Raw genomic sequence first — 22417 nt, 5'->3', positions numbered from 1 at the left:
CACACGCACAAAAAGACAGAGACAAGCTGGTCTTTTCATGGCTCATTCTGCAGGGGATCAGGGAGGGAAACGGCCTCTCAGCAGATGGAATATTTATCACGTCTGGCTCTGGATTCGCTACCCAGTCACAGCTGAGAAGCAGTGAGACGGCTGGGACAGATTTAGGCTGCTCAACACACGGAGCGCACTGGGACGTGTTGCGACTCGTATGCCCACGATGGTGATGAAGGCCCTGTCACCAACCTGTCAGCCGCCAGCAGGCCGTCCCCCAGCCAGAGAATACACCAAAACGACCCACTAATGAATACAAGACAGCGCTTAGTGGTTTACTGGCTGCTGGGGACAAGTCTCAGGCATAGCTAGTGGAGCTTTTTTTCAGATATACATGGCCCATCCAGGAACCTGTGGGCATTGTTGCCTGTCAGCTAATTGAATTTCCCTGTGTAGTCTGTTGACAGCCAAAATATCCGCGTCTGGATGTTTGATATCAAAACTTCAAAATTGACCCACTAAAGTGAATCAACACAAACAGAACATCCCACTTACGGCACGTCAAGAAAGTTTTAAAGTGTATTTAACAAGTGCATACTCAGTAATGCCTGCCAGCCACAGCTCAGGGAAAAAAGAGCCAAGATTGTTCAAGATTGTAAAACTTATTTTTGCAAAGCATTGAAAAACATATTCAACTATGCTTTTAGTGATTTGTTGACTCGGTAGCAATTGAAGAGCCTGAGGAAGATGGACGTTTTGTAGCCCACGCTGACATTGCTCTCTGAAGCAATAAATATTTCTTGCACACTGACTCTCAGAGACATCTGTTATAAGCAGCCCTCTATTTTACAACGTTTTTTCAGCACATGTCATTTGTTCCCTTTCACACCCAGTTTCAACCCTGGAATCACACAAATCCCCTTCTCTCTGTACATTGTGTGTAACTCAAGACTTATGTTTAACCATGAGCGTGTAAAGCTTTGATAGTGGGATTTATAGAACAAAGGATTGTTCACTGATGTCATATATCTACTTATAAACTTCTCTAAACTGTTTTTGTAAAAAGAACGTTTTGAAACTTTGCAATTTAGCTGATTTTTTTGTCAGGAAGACTTCTCCTTTCTTTGTGGTTGCCTCATTCTTTTCTTGGGCTCCACAATGACATATAAATATCTCACAACCATTGGATGGTTTTCGTTGCTCTGACAACCAGAGAATGTATCCTAATGAGGCAGTGATTAGACCCTGAAAATGTTTCCCAAATAAATAATCTATTTAATTCCTGTATTTTAAATGCTGTGTATGTTGTTGAAACTGATTTAGAGCGACAATAATGACTAAAACTGCGAGGCTGATCCACATTTCAGGCATGTTTCTGTGCTGGAAGCGATCCCGAGTAAACTTTGTTAAACAACTCTGTGCTTCGGTTTTTAACGAGGCTTGCATTGCTTCAGGATCCATTTGCATGAAGTCGAGCCTTTCTCAACTCTTCCTTAGCTCAGTCGGTACCTCTGGGATATATCTCTACATCCCATTCAGACCACCAGTGTGTTGTTTACTTGCTGCATCGTGTCACTTTCCCTGTAATCTGAACGTTTGTTACCGAGCCCAATGCATATTTGCGTGGTTTACTGACAGATTTGCTGTGCATAATGCTCACCCAGAGATGTGTAGTCCTCTGAGTAACAATGTAGTGTCTGCTGATGTCTGGCAGTTCTACACTTATTAGTTATTATCATTTTACCATCTGCTGGCAGGAGAGATTGCAGGAATATAAAACTTAACTCAGCTACAATCTTAATTGAATAACACAAATACAAAATGTGCTCAGAATCAAACTGAGAAGGAATATTAAACTATTCAAAATCATTGCTTTGGACATAATGTTGAGAAAAACAGGTTTATTGAAACATCACTTTGTTGTTTGATGCCTAATGACTCACAGACTTTGACTAGACGATTGCCACAGTGAAACAAGATGCAATATCTCTCATCAAAACTGAATATTTATCTTTTTACACCTTGGCCCCCTCAATATGAACTTTTACCTTTGCTAAAAATGTAATGTGAAGAAAGCTGTAACAAAGAGTTACAAATCGAATTCTTCTCTTCCCAAGCGTCGATGCCACTCAGCTATTCGATGCAAGAAAACAGTACGTTAGCAGATACATTCCACACCATGTTAGGACTTAAGTATAAAGCAGAAGCCTTCTTGAGACCCATTTCTCATGTAACGATTTCCTCCTCCACAATCGGATTCAAACAAAGGACTTCAGTGATCCATTTCCTGGTGTTAAGATAAGAAGAGCAGTTTAACTGGGTGGCTAACAGCTCTTGTAACTACAGCTCATCTGCAGCCAGACAGCATCTCCTGCAGCCAGACAGCATCTCCTGCAACCACCCCCCTCCATGCTCTGCACCTCCTACTCACTTTTCTCTCATTCCTCCAGGGCTGCAGGCTGGCAGAGGCTACACTGGTCAGCCAATAAGCCCAATTAGAGGGGCTCATTTGGGGATGTTGCAGGGGCTCAGGTGCTCCACTGGGATGGTAAATCTCTGTCAAAACCCAGAGCTTACTGTTCTCCTTTTTACATTAATATCCCTCGATCCAAGCCCACACTGTTATCACGGTGATAACATTCGAGGCTTTCCTTTTTTTGTTTCTCTCTCCTCCTCATTTCCAACAGAAATAGGGCGTCCTTGTGCTGGCAGTCTACCTCCTCCAGAGGCGAGGAACTCTGGTTAGTGAACTGAGTCTGGGCCAGCTCCTGTATTTGTATTATCCATCATCCTGTCACTGCTCCTAATTCAGCGCAGTGCATACGCCTTTAAGGGGACTTGACCTGAATAAGTTGTTGTTTGTATTTTGATGTAAAGGTTAGTCCATTTACTAATGATGCATTGAGTATCTGTGATTGGTGCTAGCCTTGTTGTCCCGGGGTTCAGAGGGCAGGGGCTCCAGCAGGGCTTATCCAAACAGAGCAGCGTCTCTGAGAACATGTGTATCTGTTTGGTGCAGAGACCACAGGGGCCTGAGAGCGACTCCCCACAGCTACTACAACAGTTCAAAATCCATACTTTAATCGAAACAAAAGATCCAGCAGCTGTTCTGACCACTAGTTGAAAATAATGAGGAGAATACAATACCTTAAAGTGTGTCTGCTATATGAAACTACTCTATTGGGTCTATCCCATAGTGGGAACAAAGTATTAAAACCCTTCCAAGTTCAATGCACGTCCAAGTTCTGTATTGAAAATATTACTGTTTGTAAATGTCGTGAACGTATTGCATGTACACATTTTTTATGAAGAAAAAAAAGACTCAAAATACTTACAAATATATACTTACAAATCTTTCAAAAAATGTGTTTTTGTTTTAACTGTTGGCTACTTCAATATGACATATAATCATCATCATATAATCTTATGTTTCTTTCATGCAAAAAGGTTCATTTGTAAAGTAAACAGTAACTAAAGCTTTAAAATGAATGTAGCGAATTTAAATGATAATATTTCACCTTGTAGTAGCAATAAAAAAGGTACTCAAGTAAGTTACAAACACCATAACATCGCACTTAACTACATTACTTGAGTAGACCTTGTTATTTCCACCACTGGTGCATCCCTATGCTTGATGCATATTACACTATATGCATGTGTTATTTCATTGTTTGATGTTTTTCTTGTGCAGTACGCATACATATAAATCTGCAGCATTGGAGAGATCTTATATGCTTGGCTCGTCACCATATGAACAGATAAATAAATATTTACATGTGTTTTTATGAATATTGTATCCAATATGTTTGATCATATATGAAGATGCAATGATTCCTATTGGCTCTCCGTGTAATCACAGACGAGATGAGCTGATCTGATGTAAGGGGTCGGGGGGGTACAATAGAGGCGCAGAGGCATCAGGCCGCTAACAAGACTAGCGCTGCCAGCCACACAGAGCAGCAGCTCGCCCCCCCGCAGGGAAACAGCCTCGCCACAAGACAACAACTGCAGCAGCAAACAGTCCATTACATCAGTGACAGACATCTACATGTATCAGCTGCTCACTCTGGCTGTATGTAGCTCAGGACTCAGTGTAATGCCAACATCAGGGATTGCAAGGTGCTCTGGTTGCACCATGAATATTAAATAGGCGGATTTATGTTTTGTACAAGCAAGTCTCATTATTTTTTATTTCGAACCTTTTTCACTGAGCGATTTTCTTTTAAATTGAGGAATTGATATGCACAACTTGAGATCTCACTAAGATTAACTGTCTGAGCTGAAGATAGTAATTCTACAGACTTTCCCCTGAAACCTTCCATTTCTTTCTATTGCTTCATTTGATTTTGAACTATTCAATGTCACTACTGATTAGACCCTCCAGAAAAACGCGATCTTTTACCGCATAATCAGCAAAATGGCGCAGATTTTTAAAAGGCCGCATAATCCCCTTATTTTTCCACACAAAGTTGAGAAAAAAAAAAGTTAACTCGTCTTGACCTGAAGTAGTGATAATAATGACGTCATCAGCTCGCGCATCACAGAAGGTAAACAACACCGTAGAGTGAACGTGTGGAACTCACACAACGAACATTTCTGCTAAAGACCGGGCAAAGCAGTACCCCGATGTCTTTCACGAAAGTGGGGGGAAACTATTCTGCACCCCGTGCAACTGTGTGTTGGAGCATAAGAGAAAATCGACGGTGACGACCCACTTTGATTCATTCAAACATTCGAAAATGCTTTCTGCTGCTGCGGACAAGAAAGCCAAACAACTCACGTTCACCGAGGGATCGACCTCCAAAACCCTTTCGAGGGCTACAAGAAACGAAGTGAGTAGCCTACAAGATTGAAGCTGGTCAGATAACAAACGAGTAAATGAAAACAGAATGAGGCGGAGAAGTGTGTGTGTGTGTGTGTGTGTGTGTGTGTGTGTGTGTGTGTGTGTGTGTGTGTGTGTGTGTGTGTGTGTGTGTGTGTGTGTGTGTGTGTGTGTGTGTGTGTGTGTGTGTGTGTGTGTGTGTGTGTGTGTGTGTGTGTGTGTGTGTGTGTGTGTGTGTGTGTGTGTGTGTGTGTGTGTGTGTGTGTGTGTGTGTGTGTGTGATTAAAATAGCCCCATTTCTTTTACAATAAATAAACATTGAATGTGTTTAATTGAATAGGAAAGGGGTTTAACGTTAGTGGCAGGTTGTGTGTGAGAGAGAATAAATAAGACAGCCCAATATTTAAAAATAAATCTATTATTTTTCACAACTTTCCGGATATTTCGCAACTTCCCGCAATTTCACCGCATAAAATCACATAAAAACCCCGCATGTTTAATCGCATAATCAAGGATTTTTGCCCGCGTTTTTCCTTTAAGGTCTAACTGATAGAACCATGTATGCTACCCCTTGGCTAGCTCTATAGGATGGCAATTTTGGTCAGGCAGTACACCACTTTGGTTCATTCTTGCACTTCTGATAACATACAAATGCTTCCCTTAAATGGGAGTCAGAAAAGAGAAACAAAAGTGCCTAAAATCATAGCCACAAACACGAAGATGGATTTATTTGTTGGCATATTTAGAAAAATATTGAGCAGAAAACGTTTTTCTGTACATTGTTTTATCTCCAAGATCTATACAGAATTCTCACGTTTTCCACGTTCCTTCACATTCACCAAAGTGGCCTTGACTAATCCTACCACAGGTGGAAATCTCTTCAGTCTTATCTCAACATCTTCTGTACACTCCAAGATACATACTGTAAATATCAGATGCTCAGCCCTCTGAGAAATCTCTATCAAATGGGAATCTAAATGTATTCTATCTCTGATATCTTCCGGGTAGACATGCAGGGTATAGAAAAGTAAAGATGGCCAGGGTTGTATACTGTAGGAAACTACACTGAATATATATTTCCTATTACGGTTTAAGGCTACGGATTGGCAGCTGGGAGATAGGATCTCTCACTAAAACACCCTGACAATGCATCACCGTGTCAATGCTAAAATCAACCTTTTGGAAGCAGAAATGTGAAGCAGGACACAGGAAACATAGGGAGGATGTACAAAATGCTCTTGTGCTAACATAACATACCACAAAACTCTTACACCTGCTTCTGTCAAGCCTTTCTTTTCACGTCATGAGTACAAATCACTAATCCACGTTGAGCAAAGATAGCTCGGAGAAATGAAACTCTTCTTGTTGGTATAATGTTGAAGATTTCCCTTTGGTCCTTTTAAAGTTTTCCCAAAATGTGTTTTATATATTCTGGTCTTCCCAGTGCAATTTATAATAAATCAATAAATAGAAGCAACATTGGGTTCTGCTTTACTCGGCAAGCATCGCTACAAGAAGACATGTATTCACAATTGAAACAGCTCACCGCAATTGAAAACAACGTATTATTTTCCAAGCACAGCCCTATGGACAGCATTGATTGACATGCTGTGAGAAAAACTGAAAACACAAAGTCTCACGTCAAAAATAGGCTCACAACTTCCTTTAAGTGGAGCATATGCTTGTCAATTATAGTTGACGGCCCCAGCAATCATGCATACTACAATCAACAACATCTGTCTCTGCATACAGTACATGGATGACTCAGAATGAAAAACACATAAATGGAGCAGAGTTTTATTGATGGTATGTTGGAACATTAAGATTGCAGCTTTCATGCTGACAAGAAGCCCCAGTTTGAGGTAATTATTGCTTCTGTAGCACAAGACCCAACCAACTGACTACTGCTATTTATGTTTGAAAGCTTAAGTAGCTGTATGAAAGGGGCCATGTTTTGTATTATATATTCTAGCTGCATGGTATCAGGGATGGTTATTTTCTCTCTCAGTCTACGATTTTAACCGACATAGGTATTGATATTTTCTACTGACATTCATGTTACGCGGAAGCTTAATCCCCTGAGTTTAGGGCGACCATTTTTGTTTTAGTTTTTTTGTATTGACAATGTTTGGGTGTATATCAATGGCATTTGCTGCAGATTGCCAAGATCAAGAATTATAATGACGTCACTGATCTATCTATTACAAAATAGTTTTAGACAAAGTTCCCAGACAATGAATCCCTTTCCAATGTATACTTTATCCTTTACCTACAGTATAGGGTTAGGGTTATGGTTAGGATAATTGTTCCTGTAGCACCCACTATAAGGTTGACATTCATGTTTTTAAGTGAAATATCTTGACAAGTATTAGCATTGCCATGACCTTTGTTACATAGCTTAATGTCCCCCCTCAGAATGAATAGGAATCCCTTTGTTAATGCCAATACTTTTTTATCCGATATTATCAAACTTGAGCATGTTGGCATGGAGATTCTAGCACTTAGCTTTAAGCACTGCTGTGTCCTTCAACTGGCTTAGAATCAACGCATGGCTGTACTCGTATGGAAAAGAAAAAAACATGACATGAATTTAATGTAGTGGATTTGTATTTTAGATTAGGTCACTTGTGAATTATGGTTGTATTTTGTAGATAATGCAGTGTTTTGTAATTCCATGAACTCCTTCTAAGAGGTATGAGTGTATACTGCTCTAGAAACATACTCTACACTGTAAGAAAGTGTTCATGGTCCAACATTCAGAAAATCAATTACAAGCTTTTGGCCTCTTATGGCCAAGCATCCGGTCTCTGCGGGCTAAATCCATGTTTTTATGCTTTTTTTAATGCAATTCCAGTTTATTTCGGATTATCATGATACTGTTGAAATAGCAAGGACAATTAATACGGTAATAAAAAAAGGATGAGTGATTCAATGTGTTTTTTATTTTTTCATCCCACCGCAGCACTTAGGCACACTGGAGAGGATTAGTGCACTGCAAGCCTTATTTTAAGAGTGTGATTACATTTTCAAGGGCGAAAATCGCATTATGAGAAGTGACTCAGGGAAAAGCCTCGTCCCTGAAGTACGAGGAAAGGGTGCACCGTAACTCTTTGAATATTTCTGAGGCCTTTGGCTGTGTTGAGATTTGTAAAGTTGTGTCAGGAAAGTGTTTATCGACAGCGAAACACCCGGCCGATCACACATCTCCTTGCCCCCTGGAATTGTGTTTTTATCTCTTCCTGAAATCCTGCAGTGAAAATCCTCTGTTATGTAAAGTGCAACCGCCCAAATACATCCGTGCCCACACACCATCCATCTAGTGTCCACACACCTACCCAGCCAGACCCATTAATCTACCCATCTATCCATCCATCCATTTTACTTTCTTCTCACTCCTCTGATCTGCTGCCCAGTCAGAATCAGCCAGCCCTCAAAGCGAGGCAGACTCTTTTATCTCAATCAACCATTCTCCACTCCACTATCACCGATACCATCTCCGCTCCTCTTTGGTGAAATAAGATCCCATTTATTTTTCTGCACCTGGCGACCCGCGCTCAGACCCATGGGCTTTGGACCGCAGTGCTTTGATGGGGAGAGATCTGTCTTTGAAAACAACATGTCATTTCCTGGTTAGTCAAGGCAGAAGATGTTTCTGAGCGACCTGCTGTGTGAGTATTTATGCCATTTTGTTCATCACTGCATTGCTGAACAATCAGTTCAAGACAAATTCCCGAATTCCCAAAGTGGGAGGAAACAGTTCAGGTTACATAAGTACCTGTTTTGTTTTTCTTGCTCTGCGTCTTTCTCGCAAGTTACTTAGACTTAGTAGGTTCATTGTATACATGTAGCGTTTCCTGCATGCATGCATGTTTTTCTGTGTGCACTCTTCTTTGACCATCCTTGTGAAATGAGGTATGTCTAAAACCTTCAAAATGAGTTCATACATCTTTAGTTGGAGATTTATTTTTAACCTAGGTGTTACAGCCGCTGCCTTCCTGGGGCTGTTAATCCTGTGTGTGTGTGTGTGTGTGTGTGTGTGTGTGTGTGTGTGTGTGTGTGTGTGTGTGTGTGTGTGTGTGTGTGTGTGTGTGTGTGTGTGTGTGTGTGTGTGTGTGTGTGTGTGTGTGTGTGTGTGTGTGTGTGTGTGTGTGTGTGTGTGTGTGTGTGTGTGTGTGTGTGTGTGTGTGTGTGTGTGTGTGTGTGTGTGTGTGTGTGTGTGTGTGTGTGTGTGTGTGTGTGTGTGTGTGTGTGTGTGTGTGTGTGTGTGTGTGTGTGTGTGTGTGTGTGTGTGTGTGTGTGTGTGTGTGTGTGTGTGTTGGGAGACAGACGCCTCTAGCCCTGTGATACCTTACTCGTGGTGTTCATGCTATTAGCTCCGTTGTAACTAGTAGAGTGCTAGGTAGTGTGTTGTGCTTCGTATTTGTGTAACTGTGCTTATAATTGTTAGCTTAGACCCAGGTGACTAGCACCTGTTGATCAGCTGCAAGTATTTGTGTAACATGTTAGCTTAGACCCAGGTGACTAGCACCTGGTGATCAGCTGCTAGTATTTGTGTAACATGTTAGCTTAGACCCAGGTGACTAGCACCTGTTGATCAGCTGCTAGTATTTGTGTAACATGTTAGCTTAGACCCAGGTGACTAGCACCTGTTGATCAGCTGCTAGTATTTGTGTAACATGTTAGCTTAGACCCAGGTGACTAGCACCTGTTGATCAGCTGCTAGTATTTGTGTAACATGTTAGCTTAGACCCAGGTGATTAGCACCTGTTGACCAGCTGCAGCGGTGTGTGTGCAGCCTTCCTCATTTCCATTTGTACCACGTGTAACGTGAGGTTTTGTTTCTTTGTAACTCTCTTTTGGAGTCCTTTTTTGATGATGGTTAGATCATCCGTTTGGTTCATTCTAGGCTGTTTGCCTGTCTTTGTTACCACCTACTGTAATAAAGCCACTTATAATTATAACAATTCCACTCTGGTCATGTTATTTCCCTTTGGTTCCCCTAGCCCAATAGGGAACGTAACACTAGGTCTCTTCGAAATTGTTTCAATGTACATTGCAAAGTAAAAACACTGATGAGAAAAAACATGCGCCTACATTTTGAAATTCCCATGGCAACTGTCTGTCACCATTTTGGTCCAAGTACACTTTCAAAATCAAGGCTTTGAGGTCATTAAAAGCGTTATACATCACGTTGTGCAACAGGTGTTACATATTAAGCTAAGTGAAAATAAAACAACATCTTAAATCTGTGAGTTTCTTTATAAGGCAGCATCTGATTTCAGGCTGATTTCACCTCAGAGGGTGATTTGCAGCTGTCTAGCAGAGTAAAATGTCATGAAGATGGTAACTTGAATTTAAATATGCAATTTTATAGATACTCGGCTTGGAAAGGACAGACCTCAAACCCTAATCAACATTTCTTAATTATCCTGTGTCTCTGCTCAAAATACATAAAGTGACTTAGACAGAGGGAACTCAGGAATTCATTAATAGAAAATGTGGGGGTTTGGGAATGATGAGTCAATGTCATGTTAGCATTAAAACATGTGTGAAGGTGCTACATATATAAAGTATGTAAGTGTCTGCGCCTGGCTGCATCTGTGTGTCTGTGTCTAATCCCAGTCTGGCAGAGCGACGGGGACACTGTACCTCTGAGAATTTCAGGGAGATAATTGGGACCTTTTCCCAGGTGATTACCATTCAGAGGGAGTTAGGATCAAAGCGAGGGCGCCCTGGCAGCCGAGCAGAGAGGCCACGGCTGCCTTCAGTAATCTCTCCAGATAACACCGCTCCCCCTGCCCTCCCCCCCGGAGGCCCCCACAGCCCCATTCTCTACCTGACTGTTCCTGGCTGTCACCAAGAGGTAGACCTCGGTTACACTTGGCTGTTCGATCTGATTTTCGAAAGATTAGGAATTTCATGATTTGGGAAAAAATGTAGACTTGCATCAGAATCAATGAGTTTATCGACCAACTGCTGCAGGAAAGACAAAACATCGACTGATTACATGCACACAAATTGCACTTTTATTCCAAATAAAACAATATCCTGGATTTCATACAGGTCATGTAAACGGCATATATCCCCCTTTCGGACATTCCAAATTAGACTGTATTGTAAATTCAGCAATTGAGATGCATATCCAAAAGTAATGCCCATATTTACGGTTTGAAGGAGAGACACACCTACTTATCGAGGACTTGGATATCAACAGGTGTTTGAAAATGCTCGAAAATTGCAACACCAACCTTTTAAAAAAAGGGGTTAAAGAGTCGAAATAAGGACGATGCCCCCCATGTGATACACTTTGAAAAAAAAGTCATGTATGCATGGCTACATATAAATGAGAATATTAACCATGGACAAAGTTGAGCTGGAATATTGTCTTTTTTTTTAAAGCGTAAAAAAAGCTGAACATTTTGTGCATGTCGATGTAGCAACCCTCATGAAATAAGGACTTTAACTCAAATACTAAGCAACATAAATAATGTTGTTCAATTTATGTAGCACTCCAAATATATTCACATCTGTGCAAAGGCGGAGTAACACACTCTAGTTCATCACATCCCTGTAGGTGAGATCCAGTTGTGAACGTGTTGCTGATCAGACTGAGAGGAAGCGTGCACAAGCTAATATTATTAGAAGTGTTTGCATTCAAAGGATAACCTAAGTGCTAAACCAACTCATCACAATACAGAAATGTGATTTTATTTGTAATAATTGAGCTTTCTGAATAACAGAACCGGGATGTAAAGGCGGGAAAGTGCAAGGAGATGTTGTAGGATGTCCAACAGTAGCTTGTTGTTATATTTCTAGATGCTGCAGTGTTTTAAACAGGAATGCCTGGCTGATGGACTGTTACAGAAAGTCTGCTGTTTTAAAGAGGGCCAATGCACGATTCTGTGAAACACCTACGTCCATTTGGTCTTAAAATATAGAATGTATATGATGTAGTGCAGTAAATATGTTTTAGATAATCATGACAAAGTACATTATAATATATCTTTTTTATATCTTCAGTTTGGCTTCATGACTGCAGAAAATATGTTTCTGTCGGATAAGACTTCCTTCTGAAAGCTGGCACAAATGAATGACTAAAACTTACCCAACAGACATATATATTCATTATATTATTATATTCATAGCAATGACCCAGAATGTAATCACAACTTCAACTTCAACAAGGACGAGCATTTTCCAGCCTTTGCATTGATGCTGAATAATAGAATTAACAGAAAAATGCAAAGCCTCAAAAGGCATTTTCTCCGTTTTAAATTAAAATGACGAGTTATGAGTGTTTTTTTTATGGTTACACACAAGATAACATAGAAGCAGAAACATATCACCACTCGGAGGCCACCGGGACACTTCCAGCCTTCCTGTCTTTGTCATTCTTATCGTCCTGCAGCGCGTCTGATCACGTACAATAAGCAGGCGGCGCTTTGAATGTAAATATCTGTAGACCCTATATCTCAAGGCTCCTTCCATGGACCTCAGGCAGAACAAGAGAACCAAGCTGCATTATTCACACCCGCAAACCAAACTGTGCCCCCGAGACAGAGGCAACCCCAGAAGAGAACACACACATTTGACCTGGCCTTCTGTTCATGCTGTTTCTGCCCCCTATAAATCCTCACTTACTGTAGCGGTGCATACTGAACAACTATCCACATCCCCATGGAACGGCTCCAAGCAGATTAGCATTGAGAACAGTTAGCTGAGAAACGTCTTGATGAAGCGAGCACGAGCAGTTCCTTAAATGTGTCCTTGACGTGTTATACAAGCAGATAGTGTGGCAGAACACACATTCCCCTCTCTAGATCCTATCATTGACTTGAAGGCTTGTCTTGTATTCCCACAACATAAGAAAAACAGTTGGTGGCTTGATACATATTTATCTCGTTGTGTTTGCAAGAGGATCGACCGGTATTGATTTTCTGTGATGGTTTTTTAATAAAGACACAAAACAAAACAAAACCTGGCACGAGAAAAGAGATACACCCTTTCATTGAAAAGATAAATGGTGTGCTACAATATTACGTTATACTATATATATATTTAATAAAAGGAAAGTTATGAAGAGAGCACTAGAAGCACTAATTAAGATTTGAGAGCGTATCAGGACAGATTCCTTTGTGTGGATTGGATTTTGAACGGTCTTTTGTGAGCATAACAGATATTTGGAGCGTAAGTAAAATACTTTGTTACCTTACCCTGGCAGACAGATGTGCTGTCGGACCTGAAGTGTATTCTGCTTTTGGAAATACTGCAGATGAAAAACTGAGATTTGTGGATTTGGGTTGCATTTATCATTATCAATCAAGACGTTTTTCTTCGAGGCACTGTTGAACTTTCCAAACACATGTTCACATACTTGAATTCACTTCCATTAATATTGGCAAATGTTTTTACTTTGGGAAAATAAAATGTTTAAAATGTGGAACCTAGCCGATAACATGCTTATATCTCTGCTGGGGCACATTGCCAGTTCAAGCAGGTACGATAGTGAGCATGCCACCAAGTGACGTCCTGAATGTGGGTTTATGGGAAAGTAAGTGACCAAAGAAGTAAGTGAGCACGTCTGTGAGTAAGGGAATGAATCCCAAAGTGTGTACATAACCGAGTCAGTCAGCAAGAGTCTGAATGGAGGAGAAAATAATCAAGCAGAACAAATATCTACAGGGTTGTTGTAATAAAAGTTTCCTCTTCATTTTTACCAACATGGAGCCTCCAGGTTCTCGCCCTGCTGCAGCACTGCATTCTGGGAGCAGCAGCTTGATATGAATGCAGAGCCAGAGCTTTAGTCAATAAATCACCGGCCGTGACTGATGTGCTTGAACATTGAACCTAAGTGTTTGAAAACGTGGCACATTTTCTATAGTCACATTCAGACAGTTCTGTCAGCGCTGATGGACTCAGAGGCGCACAGAGGCTGGGATAAGACAGACTGCACACTCTGCTCAATCAGACTCACTCTTTCAGATTCTCATTGAAGCTCTCCCTTACAGACGTGTTCCCCGTGTCAAATATATGGACATATATATATAGCATAGAAACACCGTGAAGTATATGTGCTGCCACGTTGGGTTATCTATCAAGTGGACAGTAAATTGATTCCAGCTGAACGTCACTAGAAATGCCACACCAAATATGATATATATTATATTTCATATATTACAAAAAACTTGGTTGTTGTAGTGCTACAAAAATCATGCTTTTTCATTAGTTTCCAATCTGCTAAATCTTGTAAAATCTATACAATATGTCCATTCTGCTTTCTCAGAGCGCGAGAGCATTTCTTAAATATCTTAATTTTGTTGTCCTAAATCTAAGATCTTCACTTTCTTTGACCGTGTTTGAAAGGCGAACAAAGAAAATAATCTGCAATTTCTCATGGAAATGTTCCTTCTTTTTTGCAATCATTTCCAAGTCAACTATTAATTAAGAACTTGGTTGTTGTAGTGACATGTCAAGGGCTGGGTAGGTTCTGCTGATTTAAGGAATTGCTACTATGCTGTAAAATAGTTTCTTGGTGTCAAAGGAGATTTTGTGTGTTGTGCTGTTTTTCCATCCCCTCATCTTGAAAAACATTCATTTTGCATAAATATCTGCTCATAATATAACCCGATATGTTTGGAAGAGTCACTAATGTAATACTACAGTTCCAATGGCTGTTTATGTGTCCGCGATCTTTCTGTGTAACATGTGAATCTCCTTTAATCTTATGTGTTCATGTATGAGTATCAACTCCACACCACACCAAATATGATCACTTCAACTGGAGAATATTAAATGTGGAATGTCATATTTAGGGAAGAATTTGAATTGCAAAGAGGATGGGATTATGTTAGCGACAGTGGAACTGACTGGGACTGGCCTGCATGTTGAAGCATTTGGATTTGTAATTAAATCCTCTTTGCAATTCAAATCACTTTCTCTTGCACAGTCTGTGACTTTGTGCAACCTTTTCAGCGCCGAGACCCATTCATGTCTGTTTCTGGAGTGTTTCTTTGGGCTGTTCGCACCAGTTTGCGTCCTGATGGGTGAAGTCGTATATATTCTTCAACACTTTGAAGCCAGGCTGAGAAAGTAATGATTCAAAAACGACTAGCAACACATTGAAACAGACTTAGCACTTCCCTCCAGCACTAATTCCTCTCTTCTGGCTGGAGCTGGCAAAAGTCATTTTGTTGAGCAGCAACATGTTTTCAGACAGACTGAAAGATCTCAGGTACAATTCTGCTGCTACAAAGAGATTAAAGTCCAGGGCCAAATGGGCCCTTGAGAATTCATTAGAAGTAATTATGTTTTTAAATATTATGATGAACCATTTTTAGCACATTATTTTGGATAAATGGACCAAAAATGTAACATTTCGGCTTAATTAGTCTGAATAAAGTCTTTGTGCTGCCTACAACACAAAGACATAATGAATAGCTGGGATTCAATTAAAGCACCTATCATGCTTAACACCAGATTATTTTTGATTAGTGCAGCTTTACAAAGCTATTAAAGGTCTTTGAACTTGTCGTTCTGGTTTTATCTCAGCCGCTCTGTTTCCAGTTGCAGCAGGCAGTATAAGCAACACAAGAAGAGAGTTAAACTGCCTTAACTTCGCCAGTCGGCAGACCCACTACATTAGCATCTAGGTGGGGAACAAAGTGGAGCATTAAGCTGCTTAAGAGTTAGATTGTTCACCAAGGGGGTTAATGGAGGCCAAAAGAGAGCAAAATGAAAGCAAATGATAGCCAAGCAAGCACAATTCCAAATGAAGGCTAAAGTTGCTTCCTGTCTGATATACTGTATGTCTCAACAGATAAGAATTTGCTATCCCATAACTATACAGTATGTAAATAATATACCAGAATTGTGTGTTTAAAGCACGTTATCTTTTAAGCCCCAGAGTGTTATACCAACATTGATCTATTCTGCTTTAAAGCATGAACAGCTGGAAAAAAAACCTTTTTCAAATTAGATAATTTAGTCTTCTAAATGCTCGGGGACGCTAAGAAATGCTACTCAATATTAAATGGACAGAGTTTCTGTCCGTCTTTTTCTATTTGTATGTCTTTTGATTTTCTCGATAGCCCTTGATCAGATTGATGCAACCTCAGGAAGTTTCTCATGGGAGGACTGCTCAGGGACCAAGGTGTCGGCGAGAGGTTCTCCAGAAAGATTCGAGCAGCAAATACCAGATTGCAAAAAGGCATGTTTTAAATGGGCAACGCTCTTGAGCTGCTTAATTATGAACTGCTTTGAAAGCTCAGAAAATCTGCTTGTGTAAAATGAATGAATAAAGAGCTCCTATCGCTGTGCCCTTAATCAAAGAGAGTTGCTCCCTGTTGCAGGCGTTGGGATGTGCTGAGCCACCTGAGGCTGCAGCTGTGTAAACATGCAGCAGGCAGTTGTTGCAAATGAACGCTCAGAAAACTCGCCCTGGAAGAAAAAACATTGTTTTTAGGAAAAACAAATGGTTTACCCAGTTTTAGACAGAAACTGAGGATAATGTACGAGGGCTCATGATAGCATTTATCATTGTTTACAAGACATGTCCTCCCTCCAAATCAAGATCTGATAAGTCGGTCCTGACCTGCAGGATACTTAATCACCGCCACTCGGGCTGCTTGATGTTTATGATGATACATGCCTGTGGGTATTTCTTATCCCTCATCATTACTCTGGCCCTACAAGCCATCATTTATGAGGCATTACCCTATTTAAGCTGTAAGAAGCTGCCTGTACTTATGAGCTGGTGATAACTAACTCTGAATTCCTCTGCATGCAGTTAGATAACGCTCACACAGGCAGGAAACTATTCAGGGGACAGCTTAAGAAATGTCTTTATTGATCACCCAATTCAACCATTTTAATGATGACTTAATAGTGTACGTTTTCTCGTCATGAAAAGTATTGTATACTAATTATCAGTGAAATTTACTCCAGTATCCAAAATAAAAGTATGGATAATATCAACAATAGTTTCTATGTCGGTAGAAAATATTTTTTTTTAAAGTATGGTGAACTTTTTTTTTTAGTTTTTGGAAGATTACTAACAACACATTTTGAAGAAAAGGGGAAGTTACTGAAAAAAATGAAGAAAGAAAAGTAAGAAGTCCCTCAGTAGCAGCAGCAGCTTGTATGGCATTGCAGCACTTGGTATTCTCCACCTCGGACAGAAATGCATATACCCACATAAACAAAATCAACAACTACACATTATTTCCTCCTACAGACATCCCCCTTCCCCATTATCTTTAGTGCACCCACACAGTCATCGCTGCGGTCCATGACAAGCCGCTTGGCTGCATGATGTAACTCCTGCATCAGCACACGTCCTCACGCTGTGTCACTCCTAATCAGATCCTCTGAACCGACAGCTCACGGCTTTTCCTCATCCCACTGCCCATCAGCGACCCCCTGGCTGCTCCACTCTGACCTCCCTGTGTCAGAGTGCGAGGATACTGGGGAGTAACTCGCTATAATAACTCCACTGGCATCACTTGTGTTAACTCCCTACAAATTGCCAGTCTCTTCTCCCTTTCGCTCCGTCTATATGATATTGGATTAACACCTTGGCATTGCTTGTGAGTGAGGCATTCACACCCATCAGAGTCAATTTAATACTCTTAGATCGTTTAGAACATTTACCCCGAACACATCTCTCCAATCAACACCTGTCTGAACAATTCTTCTTCTTAACACTTGCTAATACAGGAAAGTTTGCTCTTCATCAGTGATACAGGCATACTTGCCAACCTTTAGACCTCAGAAATCGGGAGCATTTCAAAATTCAAAATGAGGGGGGGGGGGGGGGTGCTAGTGGATCGCCGGAGCTGTTAAATTAACATTAACATGCTTATTGTAGTTGTAAGTACACTGCCTTGCGGCCTGTAGCCCCGTCCTTGATGGAGCATATGTGTGGGCTGGACCTGTATTTTACAGGAAAGGAGTGAGCAGAGAGTAGTTGTCGATTCTTGTTCTGTTTTCTGTGAATATCTGCCTCACCCTCTCAGACTTTGAGCTGCGCGCTACTAAAGAGACGTGTTACCATGGAAACCAAACAATGGTGTAGCTGTATTACAGTCCGAGTGGAAACAGTCGTGTGTAAATCTGATTTTGTCAGAAATCGGGAGAAATGCGGGAGAAATATGACCCCGGGAGGAAACCGGGAGAGGCCAATGAAATCGGGAGTCTCCCGCGAAAATCGGGAGGGTTGACAAGTATGGATACAGGTACTGACTGCCAGGGCCGCCTTAATGCACGGGCTGACTTGGGCTGAAGCCCAGGGGCCTACGGAGATCAGGGGCCTATCATGAGCAAATAAAAACAAATATATAATTTTTTTTTATTTCGGATGTTTTTTAAAAATGTTAAATAAACAAAGTCTTGGCTTTCAGAATATGTAATTTTTATTTCCAAAATCACACGATAAATAAATGTTTGGAGCTTGTAAAGGGAAGAAGACAGCTCTCCCTCGCCACTCTGCTGTTCTGCTGTTCCCCTCCCTCTGCTGAAATTATGAATGTAAGGCGTATAGTAATCATAGATAACACGGCAGGGTCCGTTACAGTTTGTTTTCATCTGGTGGAGAAGTGCGATCACAGAGCCTGCCGAGGCTATAAATGACTTTGATTTGTTGTTTTTAAATAGGGGGCCTACAAGCCCCAGGGCCTGATGGCAGGTTAAGGCGGGCTTGCTTACTGCAAGTATTGATACACAGCAAGCTGTATTGTGATACATTAAATAGACAACATGTCACTCCTGGTTTTTTAAAGCTTAAAGATATTCTTTATACTCTTTAAGGAAATGATGTTATGAGATTGGACAGCTGTTTTTGAGGCGTGGGTAAAGGGATGGCAAAATCAGTCACCAACAGCTTTTGGAAAGATTACCATGCATGTTTTTAAAGATAACAATATCGCCCACAGTATGAAGCCATACACACACACAGTTTCCATTCCCTGTATCCAGATCACTTCCCATTACTTTCTTCAGGGTGGAATTTTGGATTTTTCAATAAATAATCTCAACAACTACTACATGGATTGTCATCAAATTTGGATCATGTCGCATTTAGAATGATTTGTATTGACTTTGATTTCCCGTTGAGTTAGCTTTTCTTTATCAACTTCTATGGTGGCAAAGTGATACAAGGTTGTGGGTTTAAGGGTTGTGGGTTTAAGCCCCCGGCTAGCTGTGGTCTTTCTGGGAAGCATGTTGCATGAGCTCCACACACTAATAAAGAAGGACATACCATAATTCTGTTAACATGTCATGTTAGCATGCTGACACAGCATTTAGCTCAAAACATTAGTGTCTCTCAAAGGCTTTTAGCCCTAGGCTTGTTGTTCTTTCATCTCTCAAATGTTGTCTTGTTTCCTTGTAGCAGTAGTGATTCCGTTTACCATACTGTAGTTGTTATTTTTTTTATTCTTTTGAAATGGAAATGTTATAATTTACATTTGACTGCAGGTTGTTTTTTTGTTGTTTTTCACAGTTAAGGAAATAAGAGTCAGGAAAATCCAGAGGAGATATTTTATCCAAGAACGATTTTTATTAGACCTGAATGCAAAACTAATATCCACAATTGGGAAATATAGTATGTTTATCTTATCGTAAATGCTTTTTTTGTTTACTTGTACTTCTGTCTAAGTACCTTCCCAGCTTCTTTGGTGCTTTGAATTTCCCAAAGAGTCTTTAGGAAACCATCTTTGTTGTCCTGTGAGTTGAAGGACTATTGAGGCATCAATACTGAGATGTTGAATGGAAACTAGGTTGCTGAGTTCTCTGTGGAACAAGCATAGTTTAGTTGAGTCTGTAGAAACCATGGAGCACATATTTTTAGTTGAAGTCAGTTATTGGCACCTAATCTGGAGTGGTAGTGCCGAGGAGCAGCTGCCATATCTGACTGTACACAGAAGGATTCCTTCATCATCATTTCAAACAGTGGTGTTTGTGGACTGCTTTCAAAAGGTAAACAATAACAAACCATCTTTTACTGATCACTGGGATCAGTGGTAATAGACTGTAACCCACTTTTACGAAGTTTATAATCTCAAATCAAACAGAAATAATCTATAAAAGGTATTAACCACGTTTAGATTTAGTTTTTAGTCACAGTTTTCCTGTGCGTGAATGTCACAGTACAGTACCTACCCTTTATGAAATAAATTGTGTTTTCTTAGGAGCGATATGTGACTTCACTTTTTAAAGAACGGATGCCATTATGTTGACAGCCACATGCAGTATTGCTTGAGCATGTGGTGACACTTTGGCCACTGTACAGTATATGATGATTATATAAGTTACCACAGCTCAGGTGTGATCATCTGAAAGTCGGATAGTGTGTCATGAGGTAGAGGGACCTGCATGATTTGAGTGCGTTTCAGTCCAAAATCTTCGATGTCTGTGTTTTTTTTAATTCATCCTCTGTTTTTGGTTTTTATCCAAATTGGGGCCTTCCTCTGTGTGTGGGCTTCCTGCTGGTGCTCCATGTTCCTCCCAAATCCCAAACTAATGTAGGTCAGATGCAGAGGAAACTGCACATTACCCTTGGGCAACAGTGTTTGTGTGCTTGCTGAGTTTTTATACTCTCTGCATGTGTGTAGGTAATCCATCCATGCGGAAATATTAATGGGATATTTTGCCAATTTTCAACCAGCTCCCACTGTACTCCTACTATACTGTCAGGTGTCTGCCTGCGACAGGTGGCACAAGTTACCCTTAACCCTTTTACAATAAAGGTTGTAGACAGGGGTTAAATGGACAACATTGTAATGTTGGATAGAATACAATACAATTTAAAAGTAGACACAACAAAACAAAAGCGATTAAATAAGAAAAAAATAGTTTTTGTTGTCAAAGATGACCAAAAAGTGATCTTTGGAACTAGGACCCTCTGCACCTGAGAGCACAGAGTAATTGAGTAATTACCTTTGATCAATGGCCCTCTCAGCTGCTCCAAGATATATTATAGTCATTTTGTAGTACCATTAAAGTTAGCATAAGTAAACTCCTCTTTCATTTACCCATCCAAGGTAATATTCTCTCTTAAGGCAACTAATGATGAGGCCCTCACATGCTGGAATAAGCAGTTAATCAACTAGGGAGGAAATGGCATTAATAAAATGTGCTGTTAATTGAAAAATAACTCAGATTGAAATGTCTCTTATCACATTACATGTAATTCTGCCATTTCATTTGATCCTTTACCCTCAAACCACACAACAAAAGCAGCACATTTCACCGGCTCCTTATCACCCCATTGACCCACCTCTTTTAAATGCTAAATCCCATTGATATGTACAAGGAAGCATTGATTACATTTAGTCTTTCCATTTAATCCCGCCGAGTACATGAGGCGTTAATGCTTAAATCAAAATCAATACATAACTTAATCATTCAAACTCGTCTCTAATTTGTTTGTCACAATCGATTGCCGAGGCCTGAGCGCGCTGTCTGCCTCTCTTTCCGTCAATTAGGGTGTGATGTGAGCAGACTGTAGCTGCCAGAGGAGAGGGTGGGGGTGGGGTGGGTGTGGGGGGGGCGCTTATGACCAGCCCTACTGACATTATGATCCATCAAATGTTATGACCTTCGGGATATTAAGTAGAACTAATATGGAGGCAATCGTTGAAATGAAAGGACAGGAAGGATTTCTCGATCCACACACAGTAATGCATGTTCAAAGGAATGTAATTATGATGTGGATATGTCTCTTTCACACTGTTACATCTATATACCCGGAGAGTTTTAACATATTATTCCACAGGCGGCACCGTCGCTGCTATGAAATCAGAATCTCATATGTAGTACATGCATTCTGAATGAAGGCACAGCTGTGAATAGACCTAATCTGCGTGAACGTAAAACTGAGTGCCAATTTCTGAAGCCCTTGAAAGCGATGTAGGTGTGATATCAGAGAAATTGTTCAATAGCTCTGCAGAGAGTGTGAGTCAGATTCTAGTCAAAATCGTTTACATTAAGTATCATTTCGTAGTAACATTGAAAAATGTAGTTGAAGAACTTGTTTCCCCTGTAGGCTTTTAACTCACTCACAAATAGAAAAGCAGCTTACAGCCCACATAGTTACAGTGAGCATCAAGTCTTGGATCAGCTCTTAAAGCAGCATACGTCAAAGATTGTAAAAATCAACGCCATGGCAATTCATCAAAAGATGAAGCAAATATTATACGATAACGGCACAACTCCCTATACAATAGTCCATCTTTATGTATTCAGCCTACATCCTTTTCTCTTTGCCGTTCCCACATGAAAATTCTGTGTCAGCAGTGTGGAGGCGATGATACCCTCAGGCGGTAATTATGGTTCACAGAAAGCTATGGTATGTAGCATGTAAACTGTATACATTGTGGAAATGCTGCACTGAGAACTCAGCCGAACATGATCTAATGCAACACTCTTAGGAAAGGTCCTCCCTCAAGCCCCAACTCTTTTAATGTTCATCTCTTATTAGTCCCTTTGAATCAAATTAAATGGAAACCTTTCTATTTCGTTTGCATTTCCAAGTAGCAAGGCACTCTTTCAACAGAATGTGTATTGAGAAGCCAAATGCAGAGTCAATGTTTTAAATGCTTTCTTAGA

General features: G+C 40.5%; 1 protein-coding gene across 7 annotated transcripts in view; it reads left to right on the top strand.

The window, feature by feature from the left end:
* Positions 1–22417, top strand: part of gfra4a (GDNF family receptor alpha 4a) — a 264494-nt gene that overhangs the window by 160747 nt on the left and 81330 nt on the right. For 2 of the 7 annotated variants that reach the window (XM_079694159.1, XM_079694154.1), the window contains exon 3: positions 2679–2732. The exons of the other annotated variants lie outside the window; for them this stretch is intronic. Coding sequence is in view for 1 of the 2 variants with exons in the window: in XM_079694154.1 (XP_079550280.1) it covers positions 2679–2732 (54 nt within the window). In the remaining variant the exon portion in view is untranslated. The remainder of the gene's footprint in view (positions 1–2678; positions 2733–22417) is intronic. 7 annotated transcript variants of the gene reach the window in all.

Source organism: Notothenia rossii, assembly GCF_949606895.1.
Source record: "Notothenia rossii genome assembly, chromosome: 7".
NCBI lineage: Eukaryota > Metazoa > Chordata > Actinopteri > Perciformes > Nototheniidae > Notothenia > Notothenia rossii.
Note: the sequence above shows the minus strand (reverse complement) of the source record. Positions and strands in the feature narration are given on the sequence as shown.